Source organism: Ascaphus truei, chromosome 21 (genome assembly GCF_040206685.1).
Source record: "Ascaphus truei isolate aAscTru1 chromosome 21, aAscTru1.hap1, whole genome shotgun sequence".
NCBI classification, from domain to species: Eukaryota; Metazoa; Chordata; class Amphibia; order Anura; family Ascaphidae; genus Ascaphus; species Ascaphus truei.
Window position 1 is genome coordinate 5,436,415 of NC_134503.1, and position 27,401 is coordinate 5,463,815.

The 27,401-nt window shown below is 48.4% G+C and overlaps 2 protein-coding genes across 27 annotated transcripts in view; one reads left to right on the forward strand and one right to left on the reverse strand.

Annotated features, from left to right (window-relative positions):
- Nucleotides 1-2,568, reverse strand: part of FNBP1 (formin binding protein 1) — an 89,202-nt gene extending 86,634 nt beyond the window's left edge. For 6 of the 25 annotated variants that reach the window (XM_075578665.1, XM_075578663.1, XM_075578659.1 and 3 more), the window contains exon 1: nt 1,743-2,565. In XM_075578665.1, the coding sequence (XP_075434780.1) occupies nt 1,743-1,766 (24 nt within the window). In that variant the 5' untranslated portion in view covers nt 1,767-2,565. Of the gene's footprint in view, nt 1-1,742 lie in introns of all 25 variants that reach the window. The other 19 variants (XM_075578658.1, XM_075578651.1, XM_075578648.1 and 16 more) reach the window with 9 other exon arrangements.
- A 685-nt stretch (nt 2,569-3,253) lies between these two features.
- The window catches only part of GPR107 (G protein-coupled receptor 107), a 35,525-nt gene continuing 11,377 nt past the window's right edge, over nt 3,254-27,401 (forward strand). The window contains exons 1-15 of one of the 2 annotated variants that reach the window (XM_075578677.1): nt 3,254-3,297; nt 4,841-4,938; nt 7,018-7,143; nt 7,502-7,552; nt 9,819-9,904; nt 11,127-11,299; nt 13,862-13,917; nt 14,250-14,306; nt 14,408-14,518; nt 15,388-15,521; nt 16,291-16,366; nt 17,870-17,943; nt 18,723-18,840; nt 19,637-19,767; nt 21,414-21,457. In XM_075578677.1, the coding sequence (XP_075434792.1) occupies nt 7,024-7,143; nt 7,502-7,552; nt 9,819-9,904; nt 11,127-11,299; nt 13,862-13,917; nt 14,250-14,306; nt 14,408-14,518; nt 15,388-15,521; nt 16,291-16,366; nt 17,870-17,943; nt 18,723-18,840; nt 19,637-19,767; nt 21,414-21,457 (1,231 nt within the window). In that variant the 5' untranslated portion in view covers nt 3,254-3,297; nt 4,841-4,938; nt 7,018-7,023. Of the gene's footprint in view, nt 3,298-4,840; nt 4,939-6,195; nt 6,355-7,017; nt 7,144-7,501; nt 7,553-9,818; nt 9,905-11,126; nt 11,300-13,861; nt 13,918-14,249; nt 14,307-14,407; nt 14,519-15,387; nt 15,522-16,290; nt 16,367-17,869; nt 17,944-18,722; nt 18,841-19,636; nt 19,768-21,413; nt 21,458-27,401 lie in introns of those variants that run through there. The other variant, XM_075578676.1, reaches the window with a different exon arrangement.

The following is a 27,401-nucleotide window of genomic DNA, read 5'->3' on the forward strand; positions in this document are numbered from 1 at the left end:
GGGTGGGGGGGGGGGAGACTGCCAGGAGATACAGGGGTGGGGGGGGGGGGAGAGACTGCCAGGAGATACAGGGGGAGGGGCGGGCAGAGACTGCCAGGAGATACAGGGGGAGGGGCGGGCAGACTGCCAGGAGATACAAGGGGGGGGGCATGCAGACTGCCAGGAGATACAGGGGGGGGGCATGCAGACTGCCAGGAGATACAGGGGGGGGGGGGGGCATGCAGACTGCCAGGAGATACAAGGGGGGGGGGGCATGCAGACTGCCAGGAGATACAGGGGGGGGCATGCAGACTGCCAGGAGATACAGGGGGGGGGGGGCATGCAGACTGCCAGGAGATACAGGGGGGGCATGCAGACTGCCAGGAGATACAGGGGGGGGGGCATGCAGACTGCCAGGAGATACAGGGGGGGGGGCATGCAGACTGCCAGGAGATACAAGGGGGGGGGGCATGCAGACTGCCAGGAGATACAGGGGGGGGGGGGCATGCAGACTGCCAGGAGATACAGGGGGGGGGGGCATGCAGGCTGCCAGGAGGTACAGAGGGGGTGCAAGATAGCGCATAGACTGCTTAGCAAGAACATATGGGGACAGATAGCATATAGCGAGGATATGGGGGGGGGGGCAGATAGCCGTATAGCGAGGACATGGGGGGTGGCAGATAGCCGTATAGCGAGGACATGGGGGGGGGGGGGCAGATAGCCGTATAGCGAGGACATGGGGGGGTCAGATAGCCATATAGCGAGGGCATGGGGGGGTCAGATAGCCATATAGCGAGGACATATGGGGGGGGGGGGTCAGATAGCCATATAGCGAGGACACGGGGGGGGGGTCAGATAGCCATATAGCTAGGACATAGGGGGGTCAGATAGCCATATAGCTAGGACATAGGGGGGGCAGATAGCCATATAGCTAGGACATAGGGGGGGGCAGATAGCCATATAGCTAGGACATAGGGGGGGCAGATAGCCATATAGCTAGGACATAGGGGGGGGCAGATAGCCATATAGCTAGGACATAGGGAGGGCAGATAGCCATATAGCTAGGACATAGGGGGGGGCAGATAGCCATATAGCTAGGACATAGGGGGGCTGATAGCCATATAGCGAGTACATGGGGGGGGCAGATAGCCATATAGCGAGTACATGGGGGGGGGCAGATAGCCATATAGCTAGGACATAGGGGGCAGATAGCCATATAGCGAGTACACAGGGGGCCCAGATAGCCATATAGCGAGTACATGGGGGGGGGGGCAGATAGCCATATAGCTAGGACATAGGGGGGCAGATAGCCATATAGCGAGTACACAGGGGGCCCAGATAGCCATATAGTGAGTACATGGGGGGGGGGCAGATAGCCATATAGCGAGGACATAGGGGGGGCAGATAGCCATATAGCGAGGACATAGGGGGGGCAGATAGCCATATAGCGAGGACATAGGGGGGCAGATAGCCATATAGCGAGGACATAGGGGGGGCAGATAGCCATATAGCGAGGACATAGGGGGGGCAGATAGCCATATAGCGAGGACATAGGGGGGGCAGATAGCCATATAGCGAGGACATAGGGGGGTGCAGAGAGCCATATAGCGAGGACATAGGGGGGTGCAGAGAGCCATATAGCGAGGACATAGGGGGGTGCAGAGAGCCATATAGCGAGGACATTAGGGGGGGGGCAGATAGCCATATAGTGAGGACATGGGGGGGGGGCAGGTAGTGGTATAAGGAGGAGAGCAGGCACTTACCCAGAGCTCCGAGCCCCAGCTCATGGTGTCCGGGACTGCGGGGAGGTTCCCCTTCAGTGCAGCGCTATACCCGGCACTCGGTGTCTCTGCCTCGGGGTGGAAGGGAGGTGTCTCTCACAATCCCTCTCCGAGGAGGTCACCGTCTCTCACATTCGCAGGATGTCTGACACGGAATCTCTCTCCGTCCCGGTGTGAGCCTGTCTCTCTCCGGTGTCACAGTGTCTCTCGCTCTCTCCGACTGTCTCTTGCCCTCTCCCTCCCCCAGGGTGTCTCTTGCGCCCTCTCACACAGGGTGTCTCTTGCGCCCTCTCACACAGGGTGTCTCTTGCGCCCTCTCACACAGGGTGTCTCTTGCGCCCTCTCACACAGGGTGTCTCTTGCGCTCTCTCTCTCTCTCTCTCACACACACACACAGGGTGTTTCTTGCCCTCTCTCTCACACACACACCGGGTGTTTCTTGCGCGCTCTCTCACACACACACCGGGTGTTTCTTGCGCGCTCTCTCACACACACACACCGGGTGTTTCTTGCGCTCTGTCTCGCACACAGGGTGTCTCTTGCCCTCCTCTCCCCCGGTATCAGGGTGTCTCTTGCGCTCTCTCACACACACACACACACACACAGGGTGTCTAACGGCTAAAGACAATCATCGATGGGGGGGGTGTAGAGCGCGCGCGCCCGGTGTACGAGGAAAGGGGCGGGGCCACGGGGGTAACTCGGCAGCCTTGGCAACGGGGTGCACGAGAACAGCGCGCGCTTAAGCGAAGGACTGGGAGGCGGGCAGGGAGGCGTGTCCCGCCGGGCTAGTAGAGGAGGGGCCAGGGCTGACAGCTCGGGCACGCGGGGTAGTCAGAATAACGGTAAATTCAGGGGGGCCAATCAAATTCTTCGGGGGCGGGAACAGTCCTCCCAGGGCGAGGCTTGGAACGCAGACTGACAATGGGGTGGGCGTGGCTTGCGATGAGTGGCTGCTGGTGCAGAAGCCAGGGTGGTGGGTTCCACCTGCCGGCGCCTTCCCTGGCACTGCACCCTGGCTGGCCCTGATCATACAACCATGTAAAATTAATACATCATTGCTGGGTTTGTGCGCCAGAAACAGAGAATATCTGAGAATGTCGCTAGCCCCTTCCCCAGTGCACTCTGCCTGCAAAGCGTTTCAGAGGGAAATTAATACGGTTTAATACCAAAAACATTGTTCAGAGAGTTACATCCCTTCAGGAAATGCAGGTCCATTTTTAAATGATCTTCTGGAACCCCAGCTAAGCTATCCTATGTGCGTACAATATTGCAGCTGTAATATGGTGACGTCTTGGGCTGTTTAGCTACGGCCATTCAGCCGTGGCCGTTTCACCGCCGGGACATTTGGCTGCCAGGACAGTTTGCCGCTGTAGCTAATGCATCTCCTGCCCTTTACCCTAAAAACCTGAAACTTGTCCCCTTAACCTAAAAAGCTGAACCCCTTACCGTAAAAACCTTAACTCCTAATCCTAACGCTAATTTTCCTACCTCAGGTCTAACTGTCCCTCAGCGACTAAACAGCCCTTTCCGATATGATGTGAGTGTATATGTATTGCGGAGAGGTTAGCGGCCAAACTAGACGGCTGATAGTTGAAGTTGGGCCTAACTTCAGTGTTCGGTCCCCCTGTCCGCCGCCGTGCCGGTCCCGGCACTTCCACCCTGTTGGTGCCGTGCCCCTGCCAATATTTCTGCCCCGAGTGCTCTTTTAGGCCCATACTCCCTAATCTCTGTTACACCATACGTAACATCAGCCTTAGTTAAAGTAAGAATGGGAACGCTGTATTCTCAAAACATAACTCATTTGTGTTAACAACACGTTAAAAGCCAAGCATTATAAAAAAACAGACGTTTGGTAAAATTATATGAATATTATATGCAAAGCAGATGTTTGTACAAGCAAACCCTACTCGTGAAGAGCTCGGGTAATGTTAACAGCAAAAAATAATGTGTTAATTAAGTCATACTTAATCCCAGCGGTACTCCCATCCAGACACTGAAATAGGGCAAACGCAATAGGCCAAAGTTTTATTTCAGTGTCTGGATGGGAGTGTTGTCAGGTTTAGGTATGGCCATGGGGGTTGGAACTAGGGTTGCCAGGTGTCCAGTACTGAACCGGACTGCCCTGTATTTGGACACTGTCCAGTAAAAAATGAGGTAATACTGGACATGTATGTGTATACTGGTATTACCTCTCTGGACATGTATGTGTATACCGGTATTACCTCTCTGGACATGTATGTGTATACCGGTATTACCTCTCTGGACATGTATGTGTATACCGGTATTACCTCTATATCCATCATAATGCTGTGCCCAGGACATACTTGAAAACGAGAGGTAACTCTCAATGTATTACTTCCTGGTAAAACATTTTATAAATAAATACCTCTCAGGGCTTAGTGACCTGACCGGCTTGGGGGGCTGCAGGATTTCCCAGAGCAGGGAGAGAGCAGGGCTGTTGCTAGGGGGCTGGACAGCTTCCTCCATCCTGATTGACTGCTGCTGGGTAATGCAGCCAATCAGGAAGAGGTGTCAGGAGCCTGGGGGTGGGGCCAAGGAGAGGAGGAAACAACATGGAGCGGAGAGACGTGAGAGGGGTGTGTGTGTCTGTCTGTGTCTCGAGCGTATTGCACCTTTCACTATTGTGTCCAGTATTTTGGGAGAAGCCGCCTGGCAACCCTAGTTGGAACTAGGGGTTCAAGTGGTGTTGCAGTACCTGGGTTTAAACATTTTTAAATGATGGTAATGTTTGTGTGGTGGGCTGAACTGGGGTTCGCTCACAGAGCATCCCGCACACAGGTCACGGGAGAGGCTGAGCAGATAACCATCATTTCTGCATATAATTTGTTTTATGAGTACACCATCAATCTCATGGTAAATAACGTCCGTTTCTGATTTAGGTCAAGTTTTCCCCTGATTTAACAGTGTTTATTGAGTCTGGGCCTTAGCAAGCTGAATGGACACTCTAATAAGAGCACTACCTATGTGGTTCGACAGTTTACAAAGTGTTAATACTGCGTTCCTGTCTTCTATAAGTAAAATAAACATTTTATACAATATAGTATATATTTATTTTACAGAGAGCCTTGTTTGAAGGATTGTGAGCACTTGAAGGACAGCAGCACCTGAATTTTAGATATTCACCCTCTCATACCTTCCAACTGTACCTATTTTACAGGTAGTGTACCTCTTATACCATGCACCTATTAAAACCACTTGTACTCATTATTGTACCTATTCTTGAATCTGTGTGAGAGCTGATTTGCGCTCCACTGCCTGTCTCCTATTGGTTGAAGCTCTGAGCCTTCAGCTAAATATGGCAACTTGAAGATCGCTGACCGGTTTGCTAAAAAATCAGCCGGTTGCAGGGAAATTATCACCACTTCTATGTATATATTAGTGCAAACAAATAAATCCAGTGTTTGCTTTGTGAAAGTCTCTGCATATTATTAAGGTGACCAGACATCCTGGTTTAGCCGGGACAGTCCCGTTTTTTTCGAGCTCTGTCCCGGTTTTCTGTCCCGCTGGGGTGCGCCAACTGTGGATGCAAGATGAGCGTTTTCCAACTGCGCATGCGTGATCGGCACTTTCTGGCTGCTATTGCGCATGCGCCACCGGCAAGCTCCAATCGCACATGCGCATGAGCACGCATACGCAGTCGGCAAATGATGATCGCGCATGCGCACAAGCAGCTGGGAAGTGCCGATCGCGCATGCGCACAAGAAGCTGGGATCACGCATGCGTGACATTGGTCCTGGTTTTTGCCGGGGGCAAATCTGGTCACCCTACATATAATACACTGCGCGAGTTACGGAGCCTTCATAGCAGATGCTCAGTGGCTTGTAAGCTCCTGTATCCCACAATGACAGAGGAACTAAGGTGTCCCTATTTCCGTGTACTCACCATCGGAGTGGCCGCCCTCCCGGACTTTTGTTTTTGCTGGTAATTTACAAGTGGGCGGTTTAATGTCACATTTTTATATAATTCTTGCGTTATTTGCGGGTTCATATATATGCCAATCTCACATTATTATTATTCCTAAGGCTGCGCTTATAGTGCCGGCGACAGCGACGTCACGTCAAAACAAATACATTGCTCCTGTCGCGTGCGCTTATAGTAAGCGCGACATAGCGACGGCTTGGTCGCGATCGCTGGAAGTCATCTCAATTTGATTTTTCCAGCGACCGTAGCCTGACGTCACCGTCGCCGGCACTATAAGCGTAGCCTAAATGTTAACGATTGGTATTTATTTATTATTTTATTAGAAGTACCAGAATGCACTGGAGTGGGATTGAAATGCCCCTTAACTACTTTGAGGTGACGCGTTGATGACGTCACTGCATGGACTAGGTCTGTGGAGGAGGCTCTCTGGTAACCATGGCAGCAGGAAGGGGGGAGCTGGTCATGTGACCGGCGGGGTGGTTGGAAGGGGGCGTGGTTTCCCGTTCCCGGAAGTGAGAGTGGTGCTGATGCTGGAATAAACATGGCGCTGCGCGGTCATGTCGGCTCCGGGGTTGCGGCCTCGGTGCTGGTTCTCTGGAGCGCGGTGCTCCTGCCCGTTTCCTGGGCCCGGGTTCACCACCTCACCTTGAAGGTATTGAGGAGAGTGGAGGAGGTGGTGGGGGTGCGGGGGGAGGCAGACAGGGCATCCGGGATCCTGGGGAGGGTAAGGAGATCCGGGAGGGGGCGACGTGAGGGTGGGGGGTGTTCTAAGAGTGGCAAATAGGGAGAGAAAGAGGAGTTGCGATAGTAAAGGAGTAGAAGGGATACAGAAGGTATCTCAGTCTGGCTGGTGATAGAGAGGGGACTTGTAATGGGAATTTAGTGACATTCACCCAGGGGGTGGACAACTCCAGCCCTCAAGGGCCCCCAACATGGTTTTTAAGGATATCCCTGCTTTGGCACAGGTGGCTCGGTCATTGAGCCACCTGTGCGGAAGCAGGGATATCCTTAACCTGACCTGTTGTTGGCCCTTGAGGACTGGAGTTGCCCCCCCCCTTCCTGCATTAACCTCAGTGTTGCCTAAGGGTTCAGCAATGTGATTTTGCTCGCCCCATCTGGCAGCCTAGGGGTTAAAATCCTGTATGTTGTCGCTTGTGGGGCTTTTCTTCTGCCCTTTGGCTGTGGAAGGGGTTAAGTGAAAGGCTGAACACTGGGATGCTTTAAAGGCACAAAGTACGGAGGTGACATTGTCAACACATAACAGGGTGCGTAGCAGTGGCTTGTCACGGTTTGCCTCCCTTCATTTCTTTCCCAGGATGACATGCGGCAAAAAGTTCATCTCAACACGTTTGGCTTCTTCATGAACGGGTCTATGGATGTGACTGTTAACAGCCTCTCTGTGAAGGGCAACGGGGATCTCTCAAAACTTGGCAGCTCCACTGTAAGTCACCAGATAAGTGATCTCAGTGGCTGAAGTGGCTTAAAAAAAGTAGTGGTACTGTTGGATATTAAACATTACTGAATGTATTAATCATTGGGGGCAGAGGGAGGAGCTAATTGTTTCATATTTTAGAAAGATTTATGCTTCAAAAGCTTAAAGCAAACCCACTTTCCTTTCAATAAAATGTAAAACAGTAAGTTTAATAAAATGTAAACAGCACAAAAAGCAGTGGTACTGAGGACCTGTAAATAAAAATATCTCTCTTTTCTCCCTCCCCCCCCCCTTTCCCAAGAAGGGTATATTCCCTCTGGCAGAGACCCTTAGTTCAAGGCCACTAATGGTTCTTCTTCACCCTTAGTTTGGATTCAGCCTGGACAGGACCAAGAATGACGGGTTCTCCACTTACCTGGTAAGGTTGCTTGGAATGAAGTTTTTGGCCAATAGTACTAACAGTGATATTTGGGATTTATTTATTTTTTAAATGTTTTACCAGGAAGTAATACATTAAGCGTTACCTCTCGTTTTCATGTATTTCCTGGGCATAGAGTTATGATGACAAATAATACATGGTTACAAATACATAGTTACATAAGTGAACAGGGTATACATTATATACAAGACATTGCATGCACAGTGAAAGGTAACATATATTATAGGCGTAAGTAATGGTTACAGACCAGGTTAAAATGTGAGACGGCTTTAGTTTTGGAAGAACCTAGAATAGTGGTAGCTGTGAGAGTCTCCGGTAGATTGTTCCAGTTTTGGGGTGCACGGTAAGAGGAGTGGGACGTATACTTTGCTGAACCTTGGGACTATGAACAGTCTTTTGGAGTCAGATCTCAGTTGATAAGTGCTGCATGTGGTAGGGGTGAGGAGCTTGTTCAGGTAGACGGGTAGCTTGCCCAGAAAGTATTTGAAGGCAAGAAAGGAAAGATGAGCTTTGCACCTATACTCAAGTGATGACCAGTCTAGTTCTTTGAGCATTTCGCAGTGATGTGTGTTGTAGTTGCATTGGAGAACAAAACGGCATATTGAATTGTAGAGGGTATCAAGTTTGCCAAGATGGGTTTGCGGTGCCAAGCCGTATACTATGCCCCCATAGACGATAATTGGCATTAGCATCTGCTGTGCGATACGCTTTCTGACCAGTAGACTTGGGGAGGATTTGTTCCTGTAAAGTACACCTAGTTTGGCATAGGTTTTGGGTGTCAGGGTATCAATGTGCATCCCGAATGTTAAATGGGAGTCAAACCATATGTCCAAGTATTTATAACTAGTAACCGGAGTTAGGGTGGTGTTGGTTCAGTCCACGAGACTTTAGACTCTTCATTGTATATACAGTTTAGGGGCCTTTTATCAAGGAGCAAGTAGGAAAATTATATATATTCAGCTTAAAACAGTGAATTTCTTATAAGTAGGAGATTTGGTGTCCTGCAAATGTTATAAATGGTGTAAAAGTTTATAATTAAATAAAAATGGCCGTGTTAGTCCAGTTGCGAGAGTACATGAGTACTTCAGTATTAGGTGATACCCTTTTTTTTTGGTGTATCGGTTTGATATTATAGACAAGCAGTTGAGAGTTTTCTATCTTGCTCCGGACCAGCGATACTCATTTACAGAGATTCTATGCGTTTAACACAGATGTAAAAACCAACATAGCAATCTAAGGCAGATGGGGTAGAGAAGGAACAGTAAATAAAGACAGGGCAATACACAGATTAAAGGGTTAGTGAGAAATGTGGAGAGCATGTAAGACCATCATTCCATCAGCAGTGTGAAGGGGGAGAGGAGAGGAGGGGGCGGGGGGGGGGGGAGGGCAGGGATTGAATTGTAAAATTATCAGAGACAGAGAGAAACATTACAAATACTGTTGATCGTGTTTTAAGAAACCCAATATCAGCATTAAAGGTGCAATTCATGTGCTTTTTATAAATACATTTTTAACAAAGGTTTGAAACGGAGGGTCTTCAGAGCTGAACCCCGTTAATTTCAGTTCCGGGGCCCCCTGCTTCCCGAGATAGACCTCCCAATGGGGGTGCCGGTATGTCGGCAAAGTTCTTAACGCTCCTGCCCCTTGCGGGCCAATAGGAAGCCGAACCTGGTCACCGCTTCCTATCGGCCTGCAGGGCGCGTGCGCTTCGAAACTCGCCTATTACGTGATGCGTGCTAGGCAAACGGGTACCAGCACACCCTACGGAAGTGGGAAGCAGGGGGTCACCGGACCCGAAATTAATGGGGTTCAGCTGTGAAGACCCTCCTGCTTCAATATAATGGAAAAAAATGGCCACTTTTGCCGCTTTGTACTCCCTTTTTTATTTATTTATTTTTCCAGTCTGAGTATTATCATATTGAGTTCAAATGCTTTCCGTTCTTGAGTGCTTTTTAAACATTCTGTTGAGTATTTAACATTTTAAGTCATTTACGGAAGGATCTGTCCGTGAGAAGTGCTGTACCACTGGTGGACAAATAGAAACAGAATTATTATGTGCGGCAAATCGTGATGTAGCAACAAAAATACAAGAGGCTCAATTTATTAAATAGCAAGCTTGAAAGAGATCAAATGTTATGGTCCGTATATTGGATATCTGCATTTTAAAATGATTGCATAATAACCAGAATATGTCAGGGGGTTTTTGGGTTTGTGTGAGTTTTTGATGTAACCTTTTTCCTCCCAGGACCAAGAGCTGGGTTACTGCATCCTGAAAAACACCCCGGCAGATGTCTCCATTACTCTTCTCAAACTGGACTTCAACAAGAAGCTGTGAGCACTTTTCTGATATTGAATGCAGCCCTGTGAGCGCAGAAACGTACTGTTGACTGGACGAGTACAACCACAATTAATCAGTGTCTCCAAAAAATCCCACAACAGTTAGACTTATAAAAGGGGCAGTTGGAGGTAGTTTTGTGTTTTATTTAAGAAGGCCCAAAGTCTTCAGGTGGGTGTTTACATGACGGCTCTCCCTTTCTCCGCTCCACCTGGAAGCGCGCAGCCGTTTTCCACGCACGCGTCCATGGGTTTTATTGGAAATAACGCCTCATCTTAATCTTCTACGTTAAGTTTCTTTTGAGGTCTACCAATGTCCCCAAATAAGTAGGTCTTGGCGGCCATATTAATTTTAGTAGAGGGACCATTTGGGACAGGGGACTAAAAGTTGCTGTTTGAAATAAATCAATAGGTTGGGAAAAAGCTAGAGGTGAAAAATGATCCCATATCGTGAAGAAATCTTAAAATATAAACTTAAAGCTGCAGTTCAAGCTGTCGTTTTTTTTCCCCCCCATTCATTGTGTGCATCAATACAATCGGCACACTGACAAGTGGTTGGCTAAGTTGCCGATCGATCGCTGAAGATTCGGCTCAGGGGTTCTTAACATCGCTGTTAAGTCTGCAGAAGATTACCCAAGATGCAAAGTTCTGTGTGGAAGATCATGTGACCAGGCAGGCATTAGATACAATTGGTGCACACGGCTAGAGAGAGGGCAAAAGTGGTGTGCCAGAGCCTGTCTCAGAAGAGGAAGGGAACGTGACTTTGTAAATGGTTTCTATAGAAACAAATGCTTGTTACATTAGAATACATTACAATTTTCTTTAAAAAAAATATTGTTTAAAAAAATAATGCTACAAGTATTTTCTCATAGTACAAAACTGATTTATTAAAAAAACCACATGTAAGATATTGCTTGAACTGCAGCTTTAATGTGCAGTGGAAACTGCCCTTTTAATTACTTTGCTACCAAGGGGGCAAGCTTTGCCCATATCATACAGACTTCCTACCCCACGCAGTTCTTTTTTACATCATTGCAAAGTGTCCTAATTAACCCCAACAACTGCCCCATAAAAAAAGGAAGTGAAAAAATGTGCCGGTGCCAGATGAAAGCCTCTTTCCCCGTTATCCGGGCGTTCTGTGTCCGTCGGTAAAATCCCCGACTCGCTTAGTTTTTTCATATTGCCAGTTCTCACGCTTTTTCTCTGTTGCCTCATTCAGCATTAAAATCACCAACGCCAAAGGAGACGCTGTGCTTTTGCCAGAAATCTCCTTCTCACCGCTGGTGGAGAAAAGCCACGCGGACACGGCAAAAACTGCCACTGCAAAACTCCCCGCAGCAAAAAGTACTCCGTCGGTACAGCCGGCAGCCAAAAGGGACCGGAGAGATGCAGGTAATATATCAGTTTGCATTAAAACAGTGGTATTGTTACCTCCTTTTAGTGCCTTCTTGAATCGTGGGTATAAAATGAAAACACTCAATAGGGCCTATCACAGAGCACTTCATAGTGATAGACTCTCTCCTATCCTCCAATACACCTAAGAGTCAGGATAACATCATCAGATGCATCGGCACATATAACAAACGGTGGTGGGCTATAAAAAGAATTTTTGCCGGCACTGGCACCTGCTTTCATCAGATGTCGATCTAGTGAAGGTGATTGGCCAGAGAACCACAATCACCAGCAGGAGATCTAAAAATTTGCGTGATAGATTGGTGCATAGTCACCATCAGCGCGCCAGAGTGGAAACATGGCTTAGCCCCATCAAAGGGATGTATCGATGTCAGGGCTGTAAGGCTTGTAAATATGTGACTCTAGCCAAGACTTTTGAGAATGACGGTACAGTACACAGCAGTATAACATAGATAGTTTTATTAATTGTCGTACCACTAATGTTATATACCTTCTCACATGCACATGTGGGAAGAGGTACGTTGGCAAGACCACCAGACAACTACGCAGGCGTATACTTGAGCATGTAAATTCTGTGAAACACTCGGCCGAAACGCCAGTGGCGAGACACGTTACACAGTTTCATGACGGAGATGTTGACAGCTTAAAATTCATGGGCATCTATCAGCTTAAGTGCCCAGTACGAGGGGTTAATGTAGATCAGATGCTCTTGAGAATTGAAGCTGAGTGGATCTACAAACTGAAGACAAGGAGTCCTTATGGACTTAATGAAGGATTTACCTTCACCCCTTTATCTGACCATCTGTATATGTCTGCTGTGTGGTACTTCCCACGCACTGACAGAAATATCTATACTGTACTTGTACCTCTAAGTGTGCTGTCTATCTGACTGTCACAACCGACTGTACCAAGTATCTGTTATGTATCACAGAGCTATTCTTCCGCTATGTCACGTTAGCTCACCATAGTTTTGTAAAAACTGACATGATTAATGTTCATTCATTCACTCAAACTAGTGACTATATTACCTAATTATGTACCCAGCTTATTTTTAGCATTGGGTTCATAATAAATGTGTGATGGATTCACACACACAATTTATTATGATAAATTTGATCTTTTCAAAATGTGTGTGTTTCTGTTCAATTTATTTATTTATTATTAAAATTAATACTGTATTTAATGTCTCTGCACCTAATTTAGGGCTAACTACTGTACATACCTGATGTTCAACTCTGGGGTGCCACTATTGCCTCTACTCTTTGTATATCTGGCACTGAGGATGCTTAGCAATTAGGATAATTATTTATCTTTGTTTGCACATGCGCATCAACATGTGGGCATGAGTCCAATAACAACTCTGCCCACACATGCGCATTGATGCTACAAACAAGCCCTTTCGAGTCTCTTATTGCTGTATCAGTGTTAGAGTGAATATGTCTATGTGGTCACGCATGCGCGCTAGCTCCATCTAGCTGCCCATATTGCGTCAGTGTCCCCTGACAGTGTCAGTGGGGAAGCACGGCACTCTGCGCATGCGCACCAGTCCCGTGGGCCACGCTCCGATAAGTGAGTAATACCAGACATATTTAAGAGTCCTGGCAACCCTTCCGCTACAACTGGGGAGGTTTAATTATAGCACCCTGCCAATCAGTGGTGAAAGGTTGGTTTGATATGTTTCTCAGTAGTTGCGCTTACGCTCTATTGTGCATGCGCAGTAGCTGGACGCCGATTACGTTACCATGGGGACCGCAGGGTTTAAATAGCGTTCGGCTCATCCCTAATGCAAATTTTGTCCCTGAGGAAGCACCGTAGTAGGAGGGAAACGCGCGTTGGACGCGTGTTGATGATGTCTGCCCCCTTCATGGGGCTATTTTAATACAGTACTTGTCAGCCGTTCACTAGATTAGCCAATATATATAAAAATTAGGGTAGTGGCTAGGCAAGGATTCCTGGAGTGGTTAATACCTGATTAGGAGGTTATACTGCCAATATCAAGTTATAACAAATGATATTAATAGCCACTACGATATTTACTATTCCATTAGGCTAACCAGGGAAGTGCTGGGCTTGTTTGCTCACTCCGGCTGTTTGCAGCCTCCTATTCTCCAGTTTAATGATATACTGCAGCATTTAAACATTAGAGACTGCCTGTTTGCACGAGTTATCTTATTTAATTTATTTTTAAACGTTATCACATTTTCTTTTTGGTAATATATGTTTTAAGGATTTGATATTAAAGGTTACATTTTAAATATAGATAGTGTGCATTTAAGTGAATTTCCCTTGGAGTACAGGGCACTGTACCCCCTACTTTCTGAGTCACTTCAGTTCACAGTTAAACCTACTTTTCATTATCAATTGAATTTATTATTATTATCACTTATTCTACACAATTAGTATGGTTTAGTCGATCACTCCCTTATCCCTCCCTTTTCTGTTTACGGAGTTTGTCGGAGCCTAAATTGTTTTCGAACATGTTCTGTGTTAGAAGGGGGTTTACTTTGAGGTGTTTGTGACCCTGTTTTTCTTTTTCCAAAGCTGCCTCTCAAGACGCAGATGCCAAGAAAGTGGCGGAAACCAAAGTAGTGACCATGGTAATTGTGGCTGCGTGATTGGGATTGCAATGGGATCAAACCGCAGAGGTGGGAAATATAACGCGCGTAGATGGTTCTGTTTTTAATTGTCACACATGCGTCTCTGGCATGATTTCCTCTGTACATCTATACACCCATCATTTTGCTCTGCAGATCCATGCACATCTGTCCTGGAGTCCCGAAGCCGCAATGCGGGACATCCTGCCCCATCTTACGGTAACTGCCATTGACTTGACCGGCAGTTACCGCCAGATCGCAGCCTTACACGGCGGCTTCGTGGTTATTCCCGCCCGTCGTGTTTAAAGTGACACCCTGCTCTTTCCTTATTGCAGCCGCTGGTAGAGAAGTCCTATCCCTTGCATGTGAATGCGGGTGTTGCATCATTTCAGGTGAGTCTGGTCGATCTCCCCAGTATCAAACCTCTTCTGTGGGTAACTGGCACCTCCTGTTTAATCTCCTTCCCTCCCACTTCTTTCCCTTCCCCCCCCAGTTCTTCTTCAATGTCAGCTCGGAGGAGTTGGAGGGGTTGTACAGCCTGTATTTCCACAGCTGCGCTGGGCCCAGCAACTCCGCCAGGGCCGGACATCTTTTCAGCCTGGATGTGAGTGAACCAAAAACAAGGAAAATGTACTTAAATGCTCCTTTATTTCTTTAAAAACATACCCCTTGCAGGTGTTACCAGGATCTCTCCTGTTATTTAGGGTGGCATGGGCAGATCTGGATAAGGGCGCTATATAAATGTTGGAAATAAATATGTTGAAATGCTACTACTACTAGGTAGTCGCGCTGGCATGCTGCCAGAAAATATCCAGTTTGAAGGTTACGATCCTACGTGCCGGTCGGCTCAAACAATCCATAATGGAAGTAAGAAGAAACAAAACCGCATCAAAAATGGAGGGCTATGGTGTGGAGTTCATATATAAAACCATATTTATTGAATCGGCCATAATGAGGCGCAAATCCACCAACGCGTTTTGCACCATGTGGGTGTGAAACGCGTTGAATTTTTTTTGTGCCTCTTTTTATGGCTGTTTCAATAAATGTTTGCTATATGAACACACCTTGGGCCTACATCTTTATTGCGGTTTTGTTTCGGCCTTAAATCTGTAGACCTGTTAGTGTCACGGAGTTGCATATTACAAGTCGCCGTAAATAGACGCATCAATTAATTTGCTACTTGTGTATCTGTCCGTAATGAAAGAAATGGGGGTGTTCTCCCAAAAAGTGAAATTATTGATGCCTATATAAATGTAATGGAGACCACGGGATCAACTCGTATATTATATTTCGGTTAAGTTTGCTGTCCTGGAACGGAGCGTGATTTGTATTCTGGTTTATTAAACGGACTCCTCGCTGCGCCACATTATCCCTTGATTAGCTGCCGCCCTCCTTTTTGCTCTGTTGGGTATTGCTTCTAAGTGATGTACACAGGCAGCTTCAGGTTGGTGATTTTGTATTTAATCCCTGCAGATCGACATCATAGACAAGAACCCGGATAGTTACCTTTCAGCAGACGAGATCCCTCTGCCTAAATTGTACATCTCCATGGCTCTCTTCTTCTTCCTGTCCGGCCTCGTCTGGGTTCACATCCTCAGGAAGCGCAGGTGGTGCATTTTCTCCTCCCATTTTCCGTGTCCTTTCATGGTCTCTGTATTTGCAGGGCGCTCTGAGAAAACCCCTCGCACAAGCCTGCGAAGGATACATCTGAACTTCTGCTAAGTTGCAGCATTTGTACCACTAAAGATGCAGTGACCAACTCCAGTCAAGAGCTACAGTCCAGTACCAACCGGTCAGGTTTTCAGGCTATCCCTGCTTCAGCACAGGTGGCTCGTTCATTGATTGAGCCACTGATTAAGCCACCTGTGCTGAAGCAGGGATAGCCTGAAAACTTGACCAGCTGGTGGCCCTTGAGGACTGGAGTTCGCCTCCCCGGCTCTGTAAATCAGGGCTTTTTATCTAGTTCTCCAAAGGGGACAGATCAGAAAATATTTAGGCACAGAAGGGCCGCAATATCATTTTTAGATACATTTGAAGAATTTTAAAATGATTCTATAAACATTTTGCAAGCGGTATGTATGTATCTTGGTTTAACTTACGGGTGAGTGAAAAACTGCACTTAGCTGCTTAAGCAACTGGTAATGAAATTAGCAGGAGCAGAGAGCAAGGGCTGCATTAGCCTGCAGGCTGCCAGTTAGAGTCCTGGAGAGTAGATCAGTGCTTGTTTTATCCTGCCCATGTTGCAGGAACAGTCAGCCAGGAGTGGTGTTCGAGATTTTGGCCCTATTGTCCTAAGAAACATGTCTGCTCTGACCCTTTGTGGTGTTTCTCCTGAGTAAGAAGAGGTCTCCTAACAGTTGCCTTCTTCACCCATAGGAGCGATGTATTTAAGATCCATTGGCTGATGGCCGCACTGCCCTTCACAAAGTCCCTGTCGTTAGTGTTCCACGCGGTATGTGTCCTGTTCCGTACTACCACATTTTGGACCAATGGAAGAAAGTGGTGTTCCTACCTCCCCCCCACCCCCACCAGCAGTAATCGGTTGACATGCTTATTTTTGTCTCGGAAGGGACTTGTTATGCGAATCAGTGGGAACGCTGCCTCGCCTGTAAAATCAGATCCGTGTATTCTGAGAGCATTAGGTGCACACGCGGAACAACCGCTTGCTGTACATTCGAATAGCTTTCCCAATTACATTTACATGTTTGGGGTTTTTATGGCCAGGAAGTTGAGCAATATTTAATTCGCCAATTAATCATGGGAAAAAGCTGGTGTGTAATTGTTTTCTGTTTTCATTAGGAAATGTAGTTGCATAGTGAATCGGCAGATTTTTGCACATCTGTAGAGTCCTCTACCTCCAGGGGTGGGCAACTCCAGTCCTAAAATGCCTCCAACAGGTCAGGTTTTCAGGCTATCTCTGCTTCAGCACAGATGGTGCAGTAAGACTGAGCCGTCTGTGCTGAAGCAGGGATATCCTGAAAACCTGACCACTGCTTGTGGGTTTTGAGGACTGGAGTTGAGCTCCCCTGCTGTACTCTACAGATGTGCTGCATTCCATTGGGAAATTCAGAGAGCGTGGTGGCTACTGTAGTAGGCAGCAATGGGATGGTGGGGTGTATAGGGAGAGGTATTAGCAGGAGGTGTTAGGGTGTATAGGGAGAGGTATTAGTAGTGGGATGTTGGGGTGTATAGGAAGAGGTATTAGCAGCAGGGTGTATAGGGGGAGGTATTAGCAGCAGGATGTTAGGGTGTGTAGGGGGAGGTATTAGCAGCAGGATGTTAGGGTGTGTAGGGGGAGGTATTAGCAGCAGGATGTTAGGGTGTGTAGGGGGAGGTATTAGCAGCAGGATGTTAGGGTGTATAGGGCGAGGTACTGGCAGCACTGTGTTGGGGTGTATAGGGAGAGAGAGAGAGAGAGAGAGAGCGGGTGATGCCACTTTATAGATCATTGGTGAGACCTCACCCAGAGTACAGTGTTCAACTCTGGAGACCAGATCTCCAGAAGGACACAAATACACTGGAGATTGTGGGGGGTGGAAGGGTTACTAACATGGTGCATGATCTACCGCATAAGCCTACAGGACCTTAACACTGTGTGTACAGCTTGGAGGATAGTAGGGGAGTGGGGTATGATCAAAACTGTCAAATACATAGAGGTTCAGCAAAGTACAGGAGTGAAGCATATTTTAGAGAACTGTGAGGAAGTACTTCATAGGAGAGGGTGGTAGATCCGTGGAATGGCCTCCCAGCAGAGGTGGTAGGGGCTAATACATTAAGGGGATTTACACATGCTTGGGATAAACATAAGGCTATATACAGAAGAGAGCCCAGGGATCAGATGGGGTGTGAGGTTTCACAGCAGACACGCTGGTTCTGATCTGCCATCCCATTCTGTGTTTGCTGGGATGTGTATAGTGTCTGGTCTCTTGGTCCTGAATTCCTCCTCTGCTTTCAGATTGACTATCACTACATTTCATCCCAGGGGTACGCGATCGAAGGCTGGGCTGTGGTTTATTACATAACTCACCTGTAAGTACGAGGCTCTCAAATCCAAACTCTTCCCCCTTTCCTATCAAATCGGGTCAGAACCCAACAGCAACTGTACGGTCACAGAGGTTTGTGTCCGACTACAAAGAGGGAGACCTGACCGTGCTCACAAACGCCATTTCCCTACAAGTGGTCTTGAAACAGGTCTTTGGCGTATCATTCTGGTATGTGCCGTATTGGTCATGAGAAAGCTGGACGACTGGCAAGCGCCTGCTGCCTTTTTATTAGACCAATGTAAACGTGTGTGGTGTGTGTGGTGTGTGTGGTGTGTGTGGTGTGTGTGGTGTGTGTGGGTGTGTGTGTGTGTGTGCACAATGCCTGCTCCATCTCCTAACCCTCTCACTGCTTCACTCTGCTTCTGTCATATGGTTGTTGTGATGTCAAAATACAATTTGTCCTGTAATATTTCTTGCACTCAAATCCGTCTTTCAACGTTTTATGCCAAATATAACTGATTTGTGGAAAATAACCTGCAGGGAATCATTTGCCAAACGATTCCCCTGAAACACGGCAAACATTTTAGATCAGAGGAGGCCAACTCCAGTCCTCAAGGGCCACCAACAGGTCAGGTTTTCAGGATATCCCAGCTTCAGCACAGGTGGCTCAGAGGCTGTCAATGACTGCACCACCTGCGCTGAAGCAGGGATATCCTTCAAACCTGACCTGTTGGGGGCCCTTGAGGACTGCAGTTGCCCACCCCTGCATTAGATGGTACATGTAAGGTGGAGATTAGAGGGCCGCTGACTCCTTGTGTATCTCAGGCTGAAGGGCGCGCTGCTGTTCATCACCATCGCTTTGATCGGCACAGGCTGGGCCTTCGTGAAACACATCCTGTCCGACAAGGATAAGAAGATTTTCATGATCGTCATCCCACTGCAGGTGAGGAGAGCAGCAGCCGATCTCGCCCGTGTCGCCTAACGTGGATTGTGGTGGCTGCCCCATTCCCTGCCACAGATCTCATGTAGCAAAGCTGGTTATCCGCATATATAACATGTACAAGGCACTTTAACTTGCGTTGCTCTAACCTAGTCGTATTTAAATTGATGGGAAGCAGGGGCAGGAGGTCTCCGGAGTTGAACGTGTTAATTTCGGCTCTGCAGACCCCCGGCTTCCCGAGATATATGTGCCCCCAGTACCATCCCATGCTGGGGAAACAAAATGGAGTTTTAAATCTCCTGCGGGCCAATAGGAAGCGGCAACGTCCTCCGTCGCAGCTTCCTGTTGGGAGATTTCAGAACCAGGAAGTACCGGCAGTACATAAGTGACTTCCCGGAGCTGAAATGACCCCCTGCTTCCCACATACGCTGGGAAAATCTACTTGGAAAGCACCTTAAGAAGTTATAGCATTAACTACAAAATTAAACTGTCCAACTAGGTGGGATTGCAGCTTTAAAGCCGCAGTTCCTCTTGAGGAAAATTAACATATTCTAATACCAAACAATATTAAATATGGCCGCACACGTCTAATCCATTACAGCGGCTTTACACAAAAGGAACATGGCGGGCATGGCCGGTACCCAGGTATTTTGGGGAGCTGAAAGTATGACATGCCCTGCATTATTATACACTAAAATACCCTTCATAACTGCTGCTTTTAAATCTGTCTCTCCCTGCCTAGTAGTCCTAGAGGTGCTCCTCGCGCCCAGCGGCATTAACGCGTCGCTTAATTTGTCAGGTCCTCGCCAACGTGGCGTACATCATCATTGAGTCGACAGAGGAAGGTACGACTGAGTACGGGCTGTGGAAAGAGATCCTTTTCCTTGTGGACTTGCTGTGCTGTGGAGCCATCCTGTTCCCAGTTATATGGTAAGTCTTTTTGGGGGGAGGGGGGTTGGGTGCGGAGAGGCGCACAAACTGTCTCCGTAAACACTGGGTTCCTTCTATTTCTATATTTTCTATTATAAATCCCAATCTGATTCCCTGCAAGTTCATATTTGTTTGTACCAACCCCAATGCCCCGATTTTGTAATGCGCTTACTGGTTGGTTAGGCAGACGTGTGGAAGGTTGGATAATTTGAAAGCTTGCAGGCTAAACTGACACATTCACCAAACACTTTTTTTGTTAAAAATTTTTTTTGCGAAAGCAAAGCATGTTACTCTGCTTGAAACCCAGATCCACAAAGGCTCCCTCCCCCCCCTCCTCTGTGCCTTCCTCCCCCCCCTTCTCTGTGCCTTCCTCTCCCCCCCCTTCTCTGTGCCTTCCTCTCCCCCCCCTTCTCTGTGCCTTCCTCTCCCCCCCCTTCTCTGTGCCTTCCTCTCCCCCCCCTTCTCTGTGCCTTCCTCTCCCCCCCCTTCTCTGTGCCTTCCTCTCCCCCCCTTCTCTGTGCCTTCCTCTCCCCCCCTTCTCTGTGCCTTCCTCCCCCCCTCCTCTGTGCCTTCCTCCCCCCCCTTCTCTGTGCCTTCCTCCCCCCCTCCCCTGTGCCTTCCTCCCCCCCCTCCTCTGTGCCTTCCTCCTCCCCCTCCCCTGTGCCTTCCTCCTCCCCCTCCCCTGTGCCTTCCTCCCCCCCTCCCCTGTGCCTTCCTCCCCCCCTCCCCTGTGCCTTCCTCCTCCCCCCCCTCCCCTGTGCCTTCCTCCTCCCCCCCCCCTCCTCTGTGCCTTCCTTCTCACCCCCCCCTCCTCTGTGCCTTCCTTCTCCCCCCCTCCTCTGTGCCTTCCTCTTCCCCCCCTCCTCTGTGCCTTCCTCTTCCCCCCCTCCTCTGTGCCTTCCTCCTCCCCCCCCTCCTCTATGCCTTCCTCCTCCCCCCCCTCCTCTGTGCCTTCCTCCTCCCCCCCCCTCTGTGCCTTCCTCCTCCCCCCCCTCCTCTGTGCCTTCCTTCCCCCCCCTCCTCTGCCTTCCTTCTCCCCCCCTCCTCTGCCTTCCTTCTCCCCCCCTCCTCTGCCTTCCTTCTCCCCCCCTCCTCTGCCTTCCTTCTCCCCCCCTCCTCTGCCTTCCTTCTCCCCCCCTCCTCTGCCTTCCTTCTCCCCCCCTCCTCTGCCTTCCTTCTCTCCCCCTCCTCTGTGCCTTCCTTCCCCCTCCCCCTCCCCTGTGCCTTCCTTCCCCCTCCCCCTCCTCTGTGCCTTCCCTCCCCCTCCTCTGTGCCTTCCTTCCCCCTCCCCCTCCTCTGTGCCTTCCTCCCCCCTCCCCCTCCTCTGTGCCTTCCTCCCCCCTCCCCCTCCTCTGTGCCTTCCTCCCCCCTCCCCCTCCTCTGTGCCTTCCTCCCTTTTATTTTTTTTGCGCTTGGATGATTTTGTGGGGAACGCAGATTCGTAGATTCAGTCTTTGAGAAGTTTGCCTATTAACCAGTGCTGTTTTCATTGGTTTCTCTTTTTAACTCCTTCGCTCCTGGAAGAGCAGACAGTTAATGGTTGGCTCCTCTAGCAGCAAAGGGACGATTTCTCATCGCAGAAGAGTAATTTTTAGGTAGGGCTGCAGTGGAAAATCTATGGTCTTCTAAGCTCTGTCTCTCAACAGGTCCATTCGGCATCTACAGGAGGCGTCCGCAACCGATGGAAAAGGTAAGTCCGTGTTATTACTCCGACCTTCTGGTGGTGTGAGAAGCTGGGTCCCTGCCTTGGCCAGCCCGTGTATTGTCACAGGACGTATAGGAGGGAAACAGCCTCTGGCAAAGAAAAGGTTAAGTGTGTGTGTGATCATTCCTCACAAGGCTGCGATTATACTCTGTGCTTGGGCACGCGCTTGCCCGACGCTCAAGCGATCTCTCGCAGTGTTTCAGATGATGGGGGTCGTGGCTATGTCACGGAGCTGTGATTGAAGTGAGTGTGAGTACACTCTCGGGGCGGCCTCTAAGGGATCCTGCAATGTGTACTTGGCACACGCGCAAGCGCCATCACACACATTGTAAACTCAGCCTTAGAATCCCTTTGACCTAAAGCTGAGACTAGCGAGAGGCATTTTGCCCTCGGAGCTGACGATCATGTTTGCACAGTTACTGTGCACAAATATGAATTAAGTAGAAATAGCCGTGTTAGTCCAGTTGCGATTGTGTTGAGTAAATGAGTACTTCTGTATTAGGTGATACCCTTATTTTTTTGTTTTGTTTTGTTTTTTTGACTAATTGATATTATAAGACAAGCTTTCGAGAGTTCTCATCATTGCATCAGCATGTGAAGGGAGAGGGGTTTGGAATTAAAATGAGGTAGGGAGAAACATTACAAAACATTCTGATCCTGTGCACAAATATAAAATGCACCGACTCCCAAGAGCTTCCAGTTCAAGAGACCTGTTGGGTGATCCAATACAAACACACACTTTCCTGTGTGTAAACGGGGCAGTGTTAACCCTTTGGCTGGCAGCACGGCTTTTGCACCCAGACATCTTTTAAAGCACATTTCTGACTGATGTGCCGATGCGGCTGCAGATCTGCAATCTCCCCACCAGGAGGCAGTGTTGTTGGCGAGCAGGCGATAGGCAATGGAGTACTATTAACTCCTTACATGCCAGAGGACCCCATAATCTCTGTGGGGAGTAAAGCATGTTTTTAAATGAACAGAACTGCTTATAATTCGTATGCTCGTGACGTAGGAGTTGCTGTGCGTGTATAAACACGTGCATTAGAATCTCAAGCTGCCCCAGAAAACGTCAACACTGCATGATCTGTGTCTGGGAAACGCAAACACATTAACACCGCGGCCTGTGTTGTTTTGGTGGAAGCAATTTAATGCATTGAGTCTGTAAAAGCACCTTTCTGTGCCGGGTGGGATGCAGCGTCTCGCCGGTGCCTTTCTGTGCCGGGTGGGATGCAGTGTCTCGCCGACGCCTTTCTGTGCCGGGTGGGATGCAGCGTCTCGCCGATTCCTTTCTGTGCCGGGTGGGAGGCAGCGTCTTGCCGACGCCTTTCTGTGCCGGATGGGATGCAGCGTCTTGCCGACGCCTTTCTGTGCCGGGTGGGAGGCAGCGTCTTGCCGACGCCTTTCTGTGCCGGATGGGATGCAGCGTCTTGCCGACGCCTTTCTGTGCCGGGTGGGATGCAGCGTCGTGCCGGGTGGGATGCAGCGTCTCGCCGATGCCTTTCTGTGCCGGGTGGGATGCAGCGTCTTGCCGACGCCTTTCTGTGCCGGGTGGGATGCAGCGTCTTGCCGACGCCTTTCTGTGCCGGGTGGGACGCTGCGTCTCGCTTGTGTAAGGCATGTTATTAATTACTTTGCTTCACAGAATGGCCTCTGTGTTGGCAAAGGGCAGCTTCTGTCGCATGTTTCCGTGCCATCACGGCTTGCACAGTGTCACCTTGCCGTAGTTGTCATGCTGTGTGTACTGCAGGTCTGCCGCTGTGCCTGCAGTGAGATGGACGCGGTTGATAAGCTGTAGGCCTCCACCAGTTTTGTTTTAATACATGATTTGGATGTAATTTCTCACATGATATGTCCCGGACTCCTTTTGGGAACATAGAGAAGAGAGATGCAGAAATTACCATTATCGATAAATTACTTAACCAACAAATTGCACTTCCATCATGTGCAGAGCCTAACCTCGGGACTGACAAATTAAAATGTATGCCTGGTACACATGACACTAGTACGTTTTTAAGTGGTATGGCCTTTTGGAGTATATGCGGGTATCCCCTAAACCTGGTGCTGGGAATGGAGTTCCCCCATGGAAGACGGACAACCCTCAATGGACGGTATTAACCGGTTCCTCTTTCTAACCCACATTAGGCGTTTGATGGGTTGTCAGCCGAGGTTTATTTGCAATGTGTTGTGGATTGTTATGATGTTTAATGATTACTGTACAGAGCCTATTGCACAATTGTGTTGTATTGTATGTCTTTATTTATATAGCGCCATTAATGTACATAGCGCTTCACGGTAGTAATACATGTGGTAATCGAATAAATAACAGATAATATAAATAACAGATCATGGGAATAAGTGCTTTAGACAAACATAACATTAAGGAAGAGGAGTCCCTGCCCCGAGGAGCTTACAATCTGTTACTTACCTTTGTGAACCAACCATGCTCGGCTTTCTCTTCACACAGGCACATGTGCTTAGTATTTGACCTTTTACTAACACAAAACTCTTACGTTTCTGAAATGTGGGTAATATATTGTACGCTTGAGCAACCGACATACAATTACTGTGCTGATCTAAGTGCAATAAATCATGTTTGTTTACAATCTTCTACTGACTTCTGCGCAAAGAACATTTTTGTAAAGCAATGTCTAGAATGTGTGATCACTCACACTAATACATAATGGTGATCCCCAATGGGAAATGTAGTCCATAAAACATGTTTGCTTATATAATACTTTATTATGCAATGTTGCTTATAGATTGTCCATCCTAACACTAAATGTTTCATTGCTTCCCCCCTGCCCCCCACAGTTCTTATCTGCATTTTGTAAATTCATCCTATTTATTTAGAGCTGTAAGATACTAACGCATGGGGAAGTGGGTTTACAGCATTGAGCCAAAGAGACACTACACAGGAGGGATTAATTACGGTAAGAGAATATCTCCCATATATAGTGGCTGATTCTAGCACCTCGCACATCAACCATGACCCCCTGCAGACACACTTACCAGAACACCTTCCTACTGTCTCTGTATGTTCTTCCTACTTACCAATTAGATTGTAAGCTCTTCGGGATAGGGACTCCTTTTCGTAGTTACTTTTGTCTGAAGCACATATTCCCATTGTGTTATTTGTATTTATATGATTGTCACGTGTATTACTGCTGTGAAGCCATACATACATACATACATACATACATACATACATACATACATACATAGATCTTCCGACTCTTGCGCTCTGCTCAAGCATGTCTTTTCTCTACCCCTTTTGTATCTGAAGCCCTCTCCCACCAGACCCTCTCTCACTCGCTGCCCCACACCTGGAATGCCCTTCCCCACAATATCCGACTAACACCCTCTATATCCACATTTAACACCATCTTAAAACCCACCTCCTTATCGAAGCATAGGAGTAGCTCTGTGGCTGATACTTTACACCTCACACAACGACCTTGGCCCCCTGCAGACACACTTGCCAGAACACCCTCCTACTGTGTCTGTACGTTCTTCCTACCTACCAATTAGATTGTGAGCTCTTCAGGGCAGGGGCTCCTTTTCCTAAATGTTACGTTTTGTCTGAAGCGCTTATTCTCATTCTGTGTTGTTTGTATTTGTTATTTATATTATTATGTCACGTGAAGCGCTATGTATATTAATGGCGCTATATAAAGACAGACATGTAGGCTTTGGGGTCTAAGGCTGTGATCATACCCAAAAACACGCACTGCGCCAAAACAATTACCTTGGATCCAATGAAACTGCTTATACCGCAAGCGTCGGTCGCTGCGCACCGTACTGCAAGCCGAATGGCTGGGGAAGAGATTGAGAATGTAGGTTTTTGTTTTTTTTTACGCAATGGCCGTGTCACGTGAGCGGTTTAGCCAATGAGGGCAAACCGCTCACAGCCACGCCTCCAAGACTCCTCTGCTCTCACTCCCCGGTATAATCAAGATGCTGCAGGGCGGCAGCGCTGGGTGACGTCACAGAATAGCGCTGCCGCCCTGCAGCTCTTGGTATAATCTCAGCCCAAGTGTAAAACGGAGCTCTGAAACTTGTATCTTATAGCTAATAAACCCTTCGCTGCCGGAGGGGCCCGCAACGCATTGCTCTGCAATCTGGCAGCGAAGGGGTTAAAATTTCGAGCGCAAGTGTGACGTGCTTCCGCCTTATTGCAAATCCGACTTGGGTTTCCAAATGGGATCTAGACTTGGATGGCTTGACTACTGGTATGGAGAGGCTGTAACATGGTTTCTTGGCTGTTGCTGCTTCCATTCTTGCGGTAAATCTGACCCTTCCCCCTCTTCCTCATCCACTCTCACCTCCAGGGCCCCTCTCCCCATCCATCACTGCTAAGGTCCCCCTCCTCCACTTCCTATTGAACACACGCCAGCTCATCAGATGCTGTCCGCTGACCCTGGCAGTGCAATGTGTTTTAAGGGACATTGACACCCCTGGTGATATTGTGTGTGGCTGGTGTGGAAATGTAGGCATGTAAATAGCCCCAGGGCGCACACCCCAAGGTTTAGCTGTTGCCTCTGTGACGTCCCCTTTGCTGGGGAGATGGCCCTGCAGTGACCAGTACCATTACTGGTGTTATACGCACACGCACTCTTTAATTTGTTCTTTTTATCCCTTTTTGGTTTTGTTTTAATAGTCGTTGCTGCTGCAGCATTGTAAATCTGAGTGAAGAATTGGTTTACTTAATACGTTTTTTAATCGATTTTTCTTCTGGTCTCAGTAGTAGCTTAATTCCATTTTCTACAAGGATTTAGAGCCATGAAAGAGTTAAAGTATCCTGTTTTTTGCCCATTCTGTTTATGAAGCAACAGAGGGGGTTGTACAGAAACCATTTTGATCTCTAGCACCCCGGCTTTATAGCAGTGAAAGCCTGGTCTCTGCAGCTCTGTAGTCTCTGCAGCTCTGTAGTCTCTGCGCATGCTGAAAGTGAAGGGGTTTCATCCATTCTCTGCATGTACCTTGGAGTGAAGGGGTTAGGCGCGTTCTGCGCCGCTCTGATCAGTGTACGGATTGCAGGTACGGCGCTGGTGGGCTTCGAGCAGGATGCTGTTTCCTGGCGTATTCCGGCCACGACCGCTTCCTGCGCGCGTGGCATTGCTGCACTGCCCAGGGCCGCGGTCTCAGGAGTCATTATCGAAACAGACTTCTCCAAGGGACAGTCGCAAACTGAACATGGGGGGGCCGTGGTGGGGGTTCCCGGGGCTCCCACCCAGCTAGTGACCTGGTGCCGCTTAGCGATGGGATGGCTTGGCGATCTCTAACCGCTTCATTGCAGAGCTCAATTGAGGTGCAATCCTTTCTGGCACGCAGGGGGTTAAATAAATATTACGACTTTTTGGCTAGAAGCAGGACTCCTAAAAGTCGCAGATTATAAATAGAAAAGGAAATAAAAAATAGGGGTGTGGTCCCTTGCTAGATTGGGAATCTGGCTTCTGCAGGCGACAGACATCCAGTTTGGGAGGGGACAAGCCATGAGGCAGAGGACGTGCTCCTTTTTTATTCACCCCCTGTTTTTAGGCAGAGGGCTGTAGCATGCTACGGTGCACAGGGGAGGCCGGTTATACATGCAGCAGCACTTCCATAGATCTACACTTGGTAGTTTATTTAGGGTTACGCTTTAAATTGGGGACACTAGGATGAAGATGAACCTGCTGACGAAATAGGCTTGTAAATTCCTTCCATTCTAGTGCAGGTGTTTCCTTATTGTGCCGTGGACGAGACCTGGATGGGGTCCCATCATTTTTGAGCTCTGCCTGCCCAGTGGAAGAAGCTTGGGGGTGTGCGCATTTACGGGCGTGTAAGAGACGACGGGCAGGGAGCTGTGTGACAGGGCCAACGGGTGTGAGAATGAAGGCAACGGGATGGGCTGCAAATGTGGAATAAAGTCCTAGGCCAGTGCCTAACACTC